At 40.9% G+C, this 12662-nt stretch overlaps 2 protein-coding genes across 2 annotated transcripts; one reads left to right on the top strand and one right to left on the bottom strand.

Moving 5' to 3' along the window:
* The first annotated feature begins 841 nt into the window (after nucleotides 1–841).
* LOC116567636 (heterogeneous nuclear ribonucleoprotein D-like) lies at nucleotides 842–2142 on the top strand. Its single transcript, XM_032302843.1, has one exon. The coding sequence runs from the start codon at nucleotides 946–948 to the stop codon at nucleotides 1849–1851; it is 906 nt and encodes a 301-aa protein (XP_032158734.1). The 5' UTR covers nucleotides 842–945; the 3' UTR covers nucleotides 1852–2142.
* Nucleotides 2143–11241: 9099 nt separating this feature from the next.
* SPRR4 (small proline rich protein 4) lies at nucleotides 11242–11863 on the bottom strand. Its single transcript, XM_032361187.1, is given in 1 exon segment — nucleotides 11242–11863. A coding segment is annotated over 1 exon segment (237 nt). The 3' UTR covers nucleotides 11242–11626.
* Nucleotides 11864–12662: the final 799 nt, after the last annotated feature.

Genomic DNA, 12662 nt, shown 5'->3' with positions numbered 1-12662 from the left:
AACTGTGTCCATGAGTATCTGTGTTCCATCTCCATTTAGTTTATGCATCCTTTAGCAAGGTGTGTCCTAAGGTATCAGAAAAGCCTAAGAGAGGATATTTTTCTGGGTCTGGGAATGCTAAAAAAAAAAAAAAAATCCCATATTAAATTAGTGGCCATTGCTTCTTTGCTTCATACCATTTCAGTTTACTAAAGTTTTCACAGGAGTATTTTACTTTTGGGTGGTAGGGGAAACTTGTACTTCTAGCCATTCTAGGTTTTTAGCTCAGAAACTTTAAAAAATAAAAGGAAAGACTAAAAAGATTTAAAAAACCGTTTACTAATATGTACAGTGCACATCTCCAGGGAGAAACTTAAGACAAAGAATAAGCCAAATAACCTCAGGACTGTGGGTTGTTTAGCTTCTTCAAGAAAGAACAATGCATTTGTAGAAAAATGACAGGATAGGCTTCCCAGGGCACCAAACTGTGGGAAGGCAAATATCTAAGAGGGAACTAAAGAGGAATGTTTGTTTGCAGATTCCTCTGATGCCCTCTCTGGTCTCATTGAAGTCTGTCTCCAGTATAAGGAGAATTTATAGCCTGCCTCCTGCAGAAAATGGGTGACTTTTTCTGTGTTTGCTATGTCCCAATTGTCTCCAGCTCAAAATTATTCTTAGGCCAAAGAGGCATATTTGGGGGATCAAATGGGACATTGTTCTGAGGTGGAGAGATTTTCTGGGCAAACAGAATGATAAGAAGTTGGAATAGAGCAAAGAAAGAGTGGTGAGCTTCCTCCCCTACTGCCACATTTAGAGGTTTTCTAAGTATACTTTCCTTTCCTCATAAGAACAGAAATCCTGCTCTTCCGCCGCCATTTTAAATCCAGCTCCATACAACGCTCCGCCGCCGCTGCCGCCGCGACCCGGACTGCGCGCCAGCACCCCCCGGCCGACAGCTCCGCCGCCATGGAGGACATGAGCGAGTACAGCAACATAGAGGAGTTCGCAGAGGGATCCAAGATCAACGCGAGCAAGAACCAGCAGGATGACGGTAAAATGTTTATTGGAGGCTTGAGCTGGGACACGAGCAAGAAGGATCTGACCGAGTATCTGTCCCGGTTTGGGGAAGTGGTGGACTGTACGATTAAGACGGACCCGGTGACCGGAAGATCGAGAGGAATCGGATTCGTGCTTTTCAAAGATGCGGCTAGTGTGGACAAGGTGTTGGAACTGAAGGAACACAAACTGGATGGCAAATTGATAGACCCCAAAAGGGCCAAAGCTTTAAAAGGGAAAGAACCGCCCAAAAAGGTGTTTGTGGGTGGATTGAGCCCAGATACTTCGGAAGAACAAATTAAAGAATATTTTGGAGCCTTTGGAGAGATTGAAAATATTGAACTTCCCATGGATACAAAAACAAATGAAAGAAGAGGATTTTGTTTTATCACATATACAGATGAAGAGCCAGTAAAGAAATTATTAGAAAGCAGATATCATCAAATCGGTTCTGGGAAGTGTGAAATCAAAGTTGCACAACCCAAAGAGGTATACAGGCAGCAACAGCAGCAACAAAAAGGAGGAAGAGGTGCTGCAGCTGGTGGACGAGGTGGCACTAGGGGTCGTGGACGAGGTCAGGGCCAAAACTGGAACCAAGGATTTAATAACTATTATGATCAAGGATATGGAAATTACAATAGTGCCTATGGTGGTGATCAAAACTATAGTGGCTATGGCGGCTATGATTATACTGGGTATAACTATGGGAACTATGGATATGGACAGGGATATGCAGACTACAGTGGCCAACAGAGCACTTACGGCAAGGCATCTCGAGGGGGTGGCAATCACCAAAACAATTACCAGCCATACTAAAGGAGGACATTGGAGAAAACAGGAGGAAATTGCTAAAGTTAACCCATCTTGCAGGACGACATTGAAGATTGGTCTTCTGTTGATCTAAGATGATTATTTTGTAAAAGACTTTCTAGTGTACAAGGCACAATTGTGTCCAACTGTATATAGCCGCCAATTAGTTTTCTTTGTTTTTACTTTGTCTTTTGCTATCTGTGTTATGACTCGATGTGGATTTGTGTTTATACAAATTTTATTTGTATGATTTCATGTTAAACCTCAAATAAATGCTTCCTTATGTGAAAAAAAAAAGAACAGAAATCCTATTTCAATCTCAATGATTTGTTGAGGATGGGGTTTGAAGACAGAATGGGGTGGAAAATCAGTCAAGAATAGTGAGAAAAGTCATTGACCAGTCAGTATAGAAACATTGTCTGAGTACTTTTAAAATTCACTTTGAAAACATTTGGAAATGCAATATTAAATAGGAAAATACACACAACTCAATGAATTTTCATAAAGTGGCCACACCCATCTATCTAGCACACAGAGAGAACCACAGAATGTGACTATGTCCAGAGACCTTCCTCAACTCACCTGCCAGTCTTCTGACCATGCATCAGTGGGGTCATTCTGTATGTTCTCTTACTGTCTTTCTTTTCCACAGGGATATGTTTGTGAGGGGAGTCTGTGTCTAATTTCATAAAATGAATTAAGGACTTGAATGTAAGATCTGAAATCATAAAACTCCTCGGAGAAAACATGGGGAGTAAGCTCCTTGACATTGCTGTTGGCAATAATTTTTTAAATCTGACACCAAAAGCATAGGCAACAAAGTAAAAAATAAATGAGTGAGGCTATATCAGACTAAAAGACATCGGCACAACAATGGGAGCCATCAACAAAATAAAAAGTCAACCCACTGAATAGGAGAGGATATTTACAAATCATGTATCTGATAAGTGATAATATCCAAAATATAAAAAGAAGTCATATAATTCAATAGCAAAAACAATTTGATTGCAAAATGGGAAGATATGAATAGATATTTTTCCAAAGAAGACATCCAGGTGGCCAACAGGCACATGAAAAGATTCTCAACATAATTAATCATCAGGACATGCAAGTCAAACCACAATGAGATATCACCTCATACCTGTTAGAAGAACTATTATTGAAAAGACAATGGATGCCTGGGTGGCTCAGTCGGTTAAGCGTCTGCCTTCAGCTCAGGTAATGATCCCAGGATCCCGGTATTGAGTCCCACATTGGGCTCCTTGTTCAGCGGGGAGCCTGTTTCTCTCTCTGCCTCTGCCTTCCACTCTGCCTGCTTGTGCTCTGTGTCTGTCTCTCTCTCTCTCTCTCTAACAATTAAATAAAATCTTAAAAAAAAAAAAAAGACAACACAAAAAATAGTGTTGGCAAGTCTGTAAAGAAAAGGAAAACATTTGCACCCTGTTGGTAGGAATGGAAACTGGTGCAGCCAATGTGGAAATTGGGGGTTTCCTCAAAAAGGGAAAATGAGGTTTCCTCAAAAAATTAAAAATAGAACTACCATATGATCCAGCAATTCCACTTATAGGTATTTATCAAAAGAAAATGAAAACACTAACTTGAAAAGTTATATACAGGAGGAGGAGTCAAGATGGCGGAGAAGTAGCAGGCTGAGACTGCTTCAGCTAGCCGGAGATCAGCTAGATAGCTTATCTAAAGATTGAAAACACCTGAAAATCCATCGGCAGATCGAAGAGAAGAAGAACAGCAATTCTGGAAACAGAAAAACAACCACTTTCTGAAAGGCGTTTTCCTTTTTTTTTTTTTAAATTCTTTTCTTTTCTTTTTTCTTTTTTTTTTTCTTTCTTTTTTCTTTTTTTTTCTTTCTTCCTTTTTGAACCTCTTTTTATCCCCTTTCTCCCCCCTCACGATTTTGGATCTCTTCTAATTTGGTTAAAGCATTTTTTCCTGGGGTTGTTGCCACCCTTTTAGTATTTTACTTGCCCCTTCATATACTCTTATCTGGACAAAATGACAAGACGGAAAAATTCAACACAAAAAAAAGAACAAGAGGCAGTACCGAAGGCTAGGGACCTAATCAATACAGACATTGGTAATATGTCAGATCTAGAGTTCAGAATGACAATTCTCAAGGTTCTAGCCGGGCTTGAAAAAGGCATGGAAGATATTAGAGAAACCCTCTCGAGAGATATAAAAGCCCTTTCTGGAGAAATAAAAGAACTAAAATCTAACCAAGTTGAAATAAAAAAAGCTATTAATGAAGTGCAATCAAAAATGGAGGCTCTCACTGCTAGGATAAATGAGGCAGAAGAAAGAATTAGTGATATAGAAGACCAAATGACAGAGAATAAAGAAGCTGAGCAAAAGAGGGACAAACAGCTACTGGACCACGAGGGGAGAATTCGAGAGATAAGTGACACCATAAGACGAAACAACATTAGAATAATTGGGATTCCAGAAGAAGAAGAAAGAGAGAGGGGAGCAGAAGGTATACTGGAGAGAATTATTGGGGAGAATTTCCCCAATATGGCAAAGGGAACGAGCATCAAAATTCAGGAGGTTCAGAGAACGCCCCTCAAAATCAATAGGAATAGGCCCACACCCCGTCACCTAATAGTAAAATTTACAAGTCTCAGTGACAAAGAGAAAATCCTGAAAGCAGCCTGGGAAAAGAAGTCTGTAACATACAATGGTAAAAATATTAGATTGGCAGCTGACTTATCCACAGAGACCTGGCAGGCCAGAAAGAGCTGGCATGATATTTTCAGAGCACTAAACGAGAAAAACATGCAGCCAAGAATACTATATCCAGCTAGGCTATCATTGAAAATAGAAGGAGAGATTAAAAGCTTCCAGGACAAACAAAAACTGAAAGAATTTGCAAATACCAAACCAGCTCTACAGGAAATATTGAAAGGGGTCCTCTAAGCAAAGAGAGAGCCTACAAGTGGTAGATCAGAAAGGAACAGAGACCATATACAGTAACAGTCAACTTACAGGCAATACAATGGCACTAAATTCATATCTCTCAATAGTTACCCTGAATGTTAATGGGCTAAATGCCCCTGTCAAAAGACACAGGGTATCAGAATGGATAAAAAAACAAAACCCATCTATATGTTGCCTCCAAGAAACTCATTTTAAGCCCGAAGACACCTCCAGATTTAAAGTGAGGGGGTGGAAAAGAATTTACCATGCTAATGGACATCAGAAGAAAGCAGGAGTGGCAATCCTTCTATCAGATCAATTAGATTTAAAGCCAAAGACTATAATAAGAGATGAGGAAGGACACTATATCATACTCAAAGGGTCTGTCCAACAAGAAGATTTAACAATTTTAAATATCTATGCCCCCAACGTGGGAGCAGCCAACTATATAAACCAATTAATAACAAAATCAAAGAAACACATCAACAATAATACAATAATAGTAGGGGACTTTAACACTCCCCTCACTGAAATGGACAGATCATCCAAGCAAAAGATCAGCAAGGAAATAAAGGCCTTAAACGACACACTGGACCAGATGGACATCACAGATATATTCAGAATATTTCATCCCAAAGCAACAGAATACACATTCTTCTCTAGTGCACATGGAACATTCTCCAGAATAGATCACATCATCGGTCCTAAATCAGGACTCAACCGGTATCAAAAGATTGGGATCATACCCTGCATATTTTCAGACCACAATGCTCTAAAGCTAGAACTCAACCACAAAAGGAAGTTTGGAAAGAACCCAAATACATGGAGACTAAACAGCATCCTTCTAAAGAATGAATGGGTCAACCGGGAAATTAAAGAAGAATTGAAAAAAATCATGGAAACAAATGATAATGAAAATACAACGGTTCAAAATCTGTGGGACACAACAAAGGCAGTCCTGAGAGGAAAATATATAGCGGTAAAAGCCTTTCTCAAGAAACAAGAAAGGTCTCAGGTACACAACCTAACCCTACACCTAAAGGAGCTGGAGAAAGAACAAGAAAGAAACCCTAAGCCCAGCAGGAGAAGAGAAATCATAAAGATCAGAGCAGAAATCAATGAAATAGAAACCAAAAAAACAATAGAACAAATCAACAAAACTAGGAGCTGGTTCTTTGAAAGAATTAATAAAATTGATAAACCCCTGGCCCGACTCATCAAAAAGAAAAGAGAAAGGACCCAAATAAATAAAATCATGAATGAAAGAGGAGAGATCACAACTAACACCAAAGAAATACAAACTATTATAAGAACATACTATGAGCAACTCTACGCCAATAAATTTGACAATCTGGAAGAAATGGATGCATTCCTAGAAACATATAAACTACCACAACTGAACCAGGAAGAAATAGAAAGCCTGAACAGACCCATAACCAGTAAGGAGATTGAAACAGTCATTAAAAATCTCCAAACAAACAAAAGCCCAGGGCCAGACGGCTTCCCGGGGGAATTCTACCAAACATTTAAAGAAGAACTAATTCCTATTCTCCTGAAACTGTTCCAAAAAATAGAAATGGAAGGAAAACTTCCAAACTCATTTTATGAGGCCAGCATCACCTTGATCCTAAAACCAGACAAGGATCCCACCAAAAAAGAGAGCTATAGACCGATATCCTTGATGAACACAGATGCGAAAATACTCAACAAAATACTAGCCAATAGGATTCAACAGTACATTAAAAAGATTATTCACCACGACCAAGTGGGATTTATTCCAGGGCTGCAAGGTTGGTTCAACATCCGCAAATCAGTCAATGTGATACAACACATCAATAAAAGAAAGAACAAGAACCATATGATACTCTCAATAGATGCTGAAAAAGCATTTGATAAAGTACAGCATCCCTTCCTGATCAAAACTCTTCAAAGTGTAGGGATAGAGGGCACATACCTCAATATCATCAAAGCCATCTATGAAAAACCCACCGCAAATATCATTCTCAATGGAGAAAAACTGAAAGCTTTTCCGCTAAGGTCAGGAACACGGCAGGGATGTCCATTATCACCACTGCTATTCAACATAGTACTAGAGGTCCTAGCTTCAGCAATCAGACAACAAAAGGAAATTAAAGGCATCCAAATCGGCAAAGAAGAAGTCAAATTATCACTCTTCGCAGATGATATGATACTATATGTGGAAAACCCAAAAGACTCCACTCCAAAACTGCTAGAACTTATACAGGAATTCAGTAAGTGTCAGGATATAAAATCAATGCACAGAAATCAGTTGCATTTCTCTACACCAACAGCAAGACAGAAGAAAGAGAAATTAAGGAGTCAATCCCGTTTACAATTGCACCCAAAACCATAAGATACCTAGGAATAAACCTAACCAAAGAGACACAGAATCTATACTCAGAAAACTATAAAGTACTCATGAAAGAAATTGAGGAAGACACAAAGAAATGGAAAAATGTTCCATGCTCCTGGATTGGAAGAATAAATATTGTGAAAATGTCTATGCTACCTAAAGCAATCTACACATTTAATGCAATTCCTATCAAAGTACCATCCATCTTTTTCAAAGAAATGGAACAAATAATTCTAAAATTTATATGGAACCAGAAAAGACCTCGAATAGCCAAAGGGATATTGAAAAAGAAAGCCAACGTTGGTGGCATCACAATTCCGGACTTCAAGCTCTATTACAAAGCTGTCGTCATCAAGACAGCATGGTACTGGCACAAAAACAGACACATACATCAATGGAACAGAATAGAGAGCCCAGAAATAGACCCTCAACACTATGGTCAACTAATCTTCGACAAAGCAGGAAAGAATGTCCAATGGAAAAAAGACAGCCTCTTCAATAAATGGTGCTGGGAAAATTGGACAGCCACATGCAGAAAAATGAAATTGGACCATTTCCTTACACCACACACAAAAATAGACTCAAAATGGATGAAGGACCTCAATGTGCGAAAGGAATCCATCAAAATCCTTGAGGAGAACACGGGCAGCAACCTCTTTGACCTCAACCGCAGCAACATCTTCCTAGGAACAACGCAAAAGGCAAGGGAAGCAAGGGCAAAAATGACCTATTGGGATTTCATCAAGATCAAAAGCTTTTGCACAGCAAAGGAAACAGTTAACAAAATCAAAAGACAACTGACAGAATGGGAGAAGATATTTGCAAACGACATATCAGATAAAGGACTAGTGTCCAGAATCTATAAAGAACTTAGCAAACTCAACACCCAAAGAACAAATAATCCAATCAAGAAATGGGCAGAGGACATGAACAGACATTTCTGCAAAGAAGACATCCAGATGGCCAACAGACACATGAAAAAGTGCTCCATATCACTCGGCATCAGGGAAATACAAATCAAAACCACAATGAGATATCACCTCACACCAGTCAGAATGGCTAAAATCAACAAGTCAGGAAATGACAGATGCTGGCGAGGATGCGGAGAAAGGGGAACCCTCCTACACTGTTGGTGGGAATGCAAGCTGGTGCAGCCACTCTGGAAAACAGCATGGAGGTTCCTCAAAATGTTGAAAATAGAACTGCCCTATGACCCAGCAATTGCACTATTGGGTATTTACCCTAAGGATACAAACGTAGTGATCCAAAGGGGCACATGCACCCGAATGTTTATAGCAGCAATGTCCACAATAGCCAAACTATGGAAAGAACCTAGATGTCCATCAACAGATGAATGGATCAAGAAGATGTGGTATATATACACAATGGAATACTATGCAGCCATCAAAAGAAATGAAATCTTGCCATTTGCGACAACATGGATGGAACTAGAGCGTATCATGCTTAGCGAAATAAGTCAAGCAGAGAAAGACAACTATCATATGATCTCCCTGATATGAGGAAGTGGTGATGCAACATGGGGGCTTAAGTGGGTAGGAGAAGAATCAATGAAACAAGATGGGATTGGGAGGGAGACAAACCATAAGTGACTTTTAATCTCACAAAACAAACTGAGGGTTGCTGGGGGGAGGGGGTTTGGGAGAAGGGGGTGGGATTATGGACATTGGGGAGGGTATGTGCTTTGGTGAGTGCTGTGAAGTGTGTAAACCTGGTGATTCACAGACCTGTACCCCTGGGGATAGAGTATTATGCCTCCATCAGAAAGGATGAATACCCAACTTTTGTAGCAACATGGACGGGACTGGAAGAGATTATGCTGAGTGAAATAAGTCAAGCAGAGAGAGTCAATTATCATATGGTTTCACTTATTTGTGGAGCATAACAAATAGCATGGAGGACATGGGGACTTAGAGTGGAGAAGGGAGTTGGGGGAAATTGGAAGGGGAGGTGAACCATGAGAGACTATGGACTCTGAAAAACAATCTGAGGGTTTTGAAGGGACGGGGGGTGGGAGGTTGGGGTACCAGGTGGTGGGTATTATAGAGGGCACGGATTGCATGGAGCACGGGGTGTGGTGCAAAAATAATGAATACTGTTATGCTGGAAATAAAAATAAATTTAAAAAAAAGAAAAAAGAAAAGTTATATACATCCCCATGTTCATTGCAGTATTATTTACAACTAATTTGCATTATTTACAATCTACAAGATATTTACAAGATAACCTAAGTATCCACTAAAAGATGAATGGATAAAGAGATTGTGGTATATATACACTCATAGTAGAATACTATTCAGCCATGGAAAAGAATGAAATCCAGCCATTTGCAACAACATGGATGGATCTTGAGGGCATTATGTTAAGTGAAATAAATCAGACAGACAAAAACAAACATCATATAATCTTCTAATCTATGTATGATATATACAAACACAAACAAACCAAGCTCATAGATGCATAAAACAGATTGGTGGTTCCTAGAGCTGGGAGAAAGATAGAGTGGGGTGGGGAGATGAGTGAAGGGAGTCAAAAGGAAAAAGAAGAAGGGGAAATTTTCTTGTGCAGGGAATGGGTTCTCACATATTCACAGAGAAGTAGGGCTTTGTCTTTGGCCATTGGTGTGGAAGGCATGGATGTGTCTCCTTCCCCACCGAGCTGATAACCTGAGACTCAGACTGCAGTAGAGGAACTCCTTGTTTCAGTAGTTCCTGTCCCACACATTAGCTGCTCTATGCACGTCTGCTAACCCTGGACCCTAAGTGTCTGTGGGAGGACTCACCAGAGCCTTCAGGAAGGCATTAAAAACCAACACAACCAACCCACACAATTATCTGGTTGGCGCTTAGAAGGAAAGAGCCAGGCTAGGCGTCTGCCAAGATATACCAGCCTGACAGGAGTTCAGAATATAAAGATTGGGGCTCAGAGCACTGTCAGAGTACCCTCTGGGTTAGAAACATTCCCTTCTGAATCTTAACTCTTTTTACCACACTTTGACATTCCTGGTTAATGCCTGCACCCACTGTGTTAAGTAATTGCTACTTGGAAATATCAGCCATGAATGGTAACTTTAAAGGGACAAAGAGAATGTGGTTATTAATTCCTTTTTAGTCCAGCGTGTGAAATGAAGCAATTTATTATTTCCCTTGCCTGTGGTGGCAGCTAGAATTCCATGAGCAAATCAAAAAGAAAGAATAAAGCTCAAGTGAGAAATTCTGGCTGTGTGTGTTGACTGTTCCTGCCCACCCAGGACCTTGCTTTTACAACTCATCTCTTTACATACAGAGAAAACAGCTTCTTTCTAATATAAGTAGCCAGTCTTGCACCAGAGTGAGGAAGCCAGCTGTAAAAAAAAAAAAAAAAAAAAAAAAATAGGACTACTTTTATAAGGCACATAAAATCCAACTGACAAGGCCAGTTGTAAAACTGCACATACTCTCTACATGACTATCCCTGCAACAACCTTTCCCTGTGTAAGGGAATGACTGTGAATCCAGAGCAGACTGAAACTCAGGATAGATATTTTTGGGAGAGCTCTGGAAAACCAGCATGGCAGAGTGGAGAATCAAACTCACAGCGGAATTTGCAAAATATTAAATGGCTGAGTGATTGTGAATTAATGAATAAATGAATGGAAAACACATAAATACATGAAAAAGTCATTTGCACATATTCATAGATGAGCTTTGAGGTACTTTAACATCATGTATATATGTTAGTTCTTCTTTTGAGAATGACAACTTCCAAGAGACCAAAACCACATTTGTCAGTTGGCCTAGGGGCCTCTAATGGTAGGAGCTAAACTGTTCTTCCCTTTGCCCTTCTGTAGATAAGATTACTTAGAAAGGGTCTCTTAGACTCTTGTCAAATAGCCCCTGCACTTTCTGTCTGTCCTTTAAGTAAGATGTGTCAGGATCTGACCTTACCCCATCATTAATTACACGAGCCATGATGCCCATGAGGATATACTCCCCGCACATATGTGTTTGCACACTCATTTCCCCAAAATGCCCCTCTGAACCAATGAATGGATCATAGACGGGGAGTAAGACACCATGATACAAAGCACAGTTTTATTAGGGGGGAAGTAAATGAAAAAAGTTCATGGTAGGGGAGTTGGAGGAAGCAGTAAGACAGAAGCTGCGCCTCAGCTTCTGGAGTCCCCACTACTCAGAGTAGAACCTCAGAAGAAGTTCAGATGCTTCCCTTGCTTTGGGAGCATGGATGGGGCCCTAGTTGTGGCCAGGCAGGAAGCTGGAAAGGATAAGGCTTCCTTATATTTTCTTGGGAGAAAAATCAGGGTGGGAAAAGCTAAATGGGAAGAAATCCTGACAATGTTTCACTGGACCCCCGGCAGGAGGTGGTGGGAGAGGAAGGCAGCTCTTGGGTATGGAGGGAAGAGGAACAGGAGGAAGAGAAGGCTCCATATGGTAGCCTGAATGTCAGGCAGGCAGTCTTCCCTTACTTCTGTTTATTCTTGGGGGCTTGCTGGGCCACAGGACACTTGTGCTGGGTGAGGATCGCTGTGCCCTTGGATGGGCATTGTTTCTTGGGCTGCAGAGCACATGGATCCTTGGTTTGTGGTGCACGTGTTTCTTGACATCTGATAGCAGGTGACTGACAGGGCTGCTTCACCTGCTGCTGCTGCTGGGCCTTCCAGGGCAGGCCTTGCCTCAGCTGCTGCCACTAAGAAGACATTGTCACAAGAACCGGGAGGCCTGAAAGAAACCCAGGCAATGGACACTGTGAAAAGGGCTCCTTCTGCCACCCACCTCTTCTGACACCTAGAGCAGTTTTCTTACAATGGCCAAGGACATGACAAGTGAATGATAGCCTCAAATTGGTCAATGGATTGATTCACAGGCACCCATTGTGATCCTCTCCCTTTGATTTTTCTGCTCTGCTATTCTGATTTCCTATATTACTTCATCCTCCCATAGACTCCTGCCTTAACTAAATACATAATTGATTTCTCAGTATTCCCAGAAAACAAGGTGAGGTGTTAAGTTGAGGATTAAAAGGTAATGCAAATATTTTATAAGATTGAGGCATGAAGTCTTGGTTGACTTGCATTGGGTCTACGATGTCAACTGGCCACCTTGAGTAGTGTGGATGGTGCTGGCAAGGATGGGAGCGCATGTGGTAGAGGCCAGGAGCAGTCCCTGTTCTAGAGGGAAGTGTCGTGATACGTAAGTGTTGGGGAAAAAGCCTGTTCCAAGATCTCAGAGGTCTGAGTTGTAGTCCCCACTCCATGGCTGACCCGCCTTGGGATGCTAAGGCTAGTAATTTATTGTAGCCATAGGATAGAGGTTCTAGCCCTCCATGAAGAATTGGGGAATTAAACATTGCATAGACCGCTAGGGGTCTGGGACAAGAGAAGGATGTTACAAGAAGTGGCCTTGTTCAGAGTAGGAGCACTGGGTCAAGAAGGCACAAGCCATGAATTCTAGAACGAAACCAGCCGCACACTGGCCAGGTGTACTTGTGGACAATCGGC

Source organism: Mustela erminea, chromosome 10 (genome assembly GCF_009829155.1).
Source record: "Mustela erminea isolate mMusErm1 chromosome 10, mMusErm1.Pri, whole genome shotgun sequence".
NCBI lineage: Eukaryota > Metazoa > Chordata > Mammalia > Carnivora > Mustelidae > Mustela > Mustela erminea.
Note: the sequence above shows the minus strand (reverse complement) of the source record. Positions and strands in the feature narration are given on the sequence as shown.

Coding starts and splice junctions, on each gene's coding strand:
- LOC116567636 (XM_032302843.1), top strand. CDS start 946: ATGGAGGACATGAGCGAGTACAGCAACATAGAGGAGTTCGCAGAGGGA.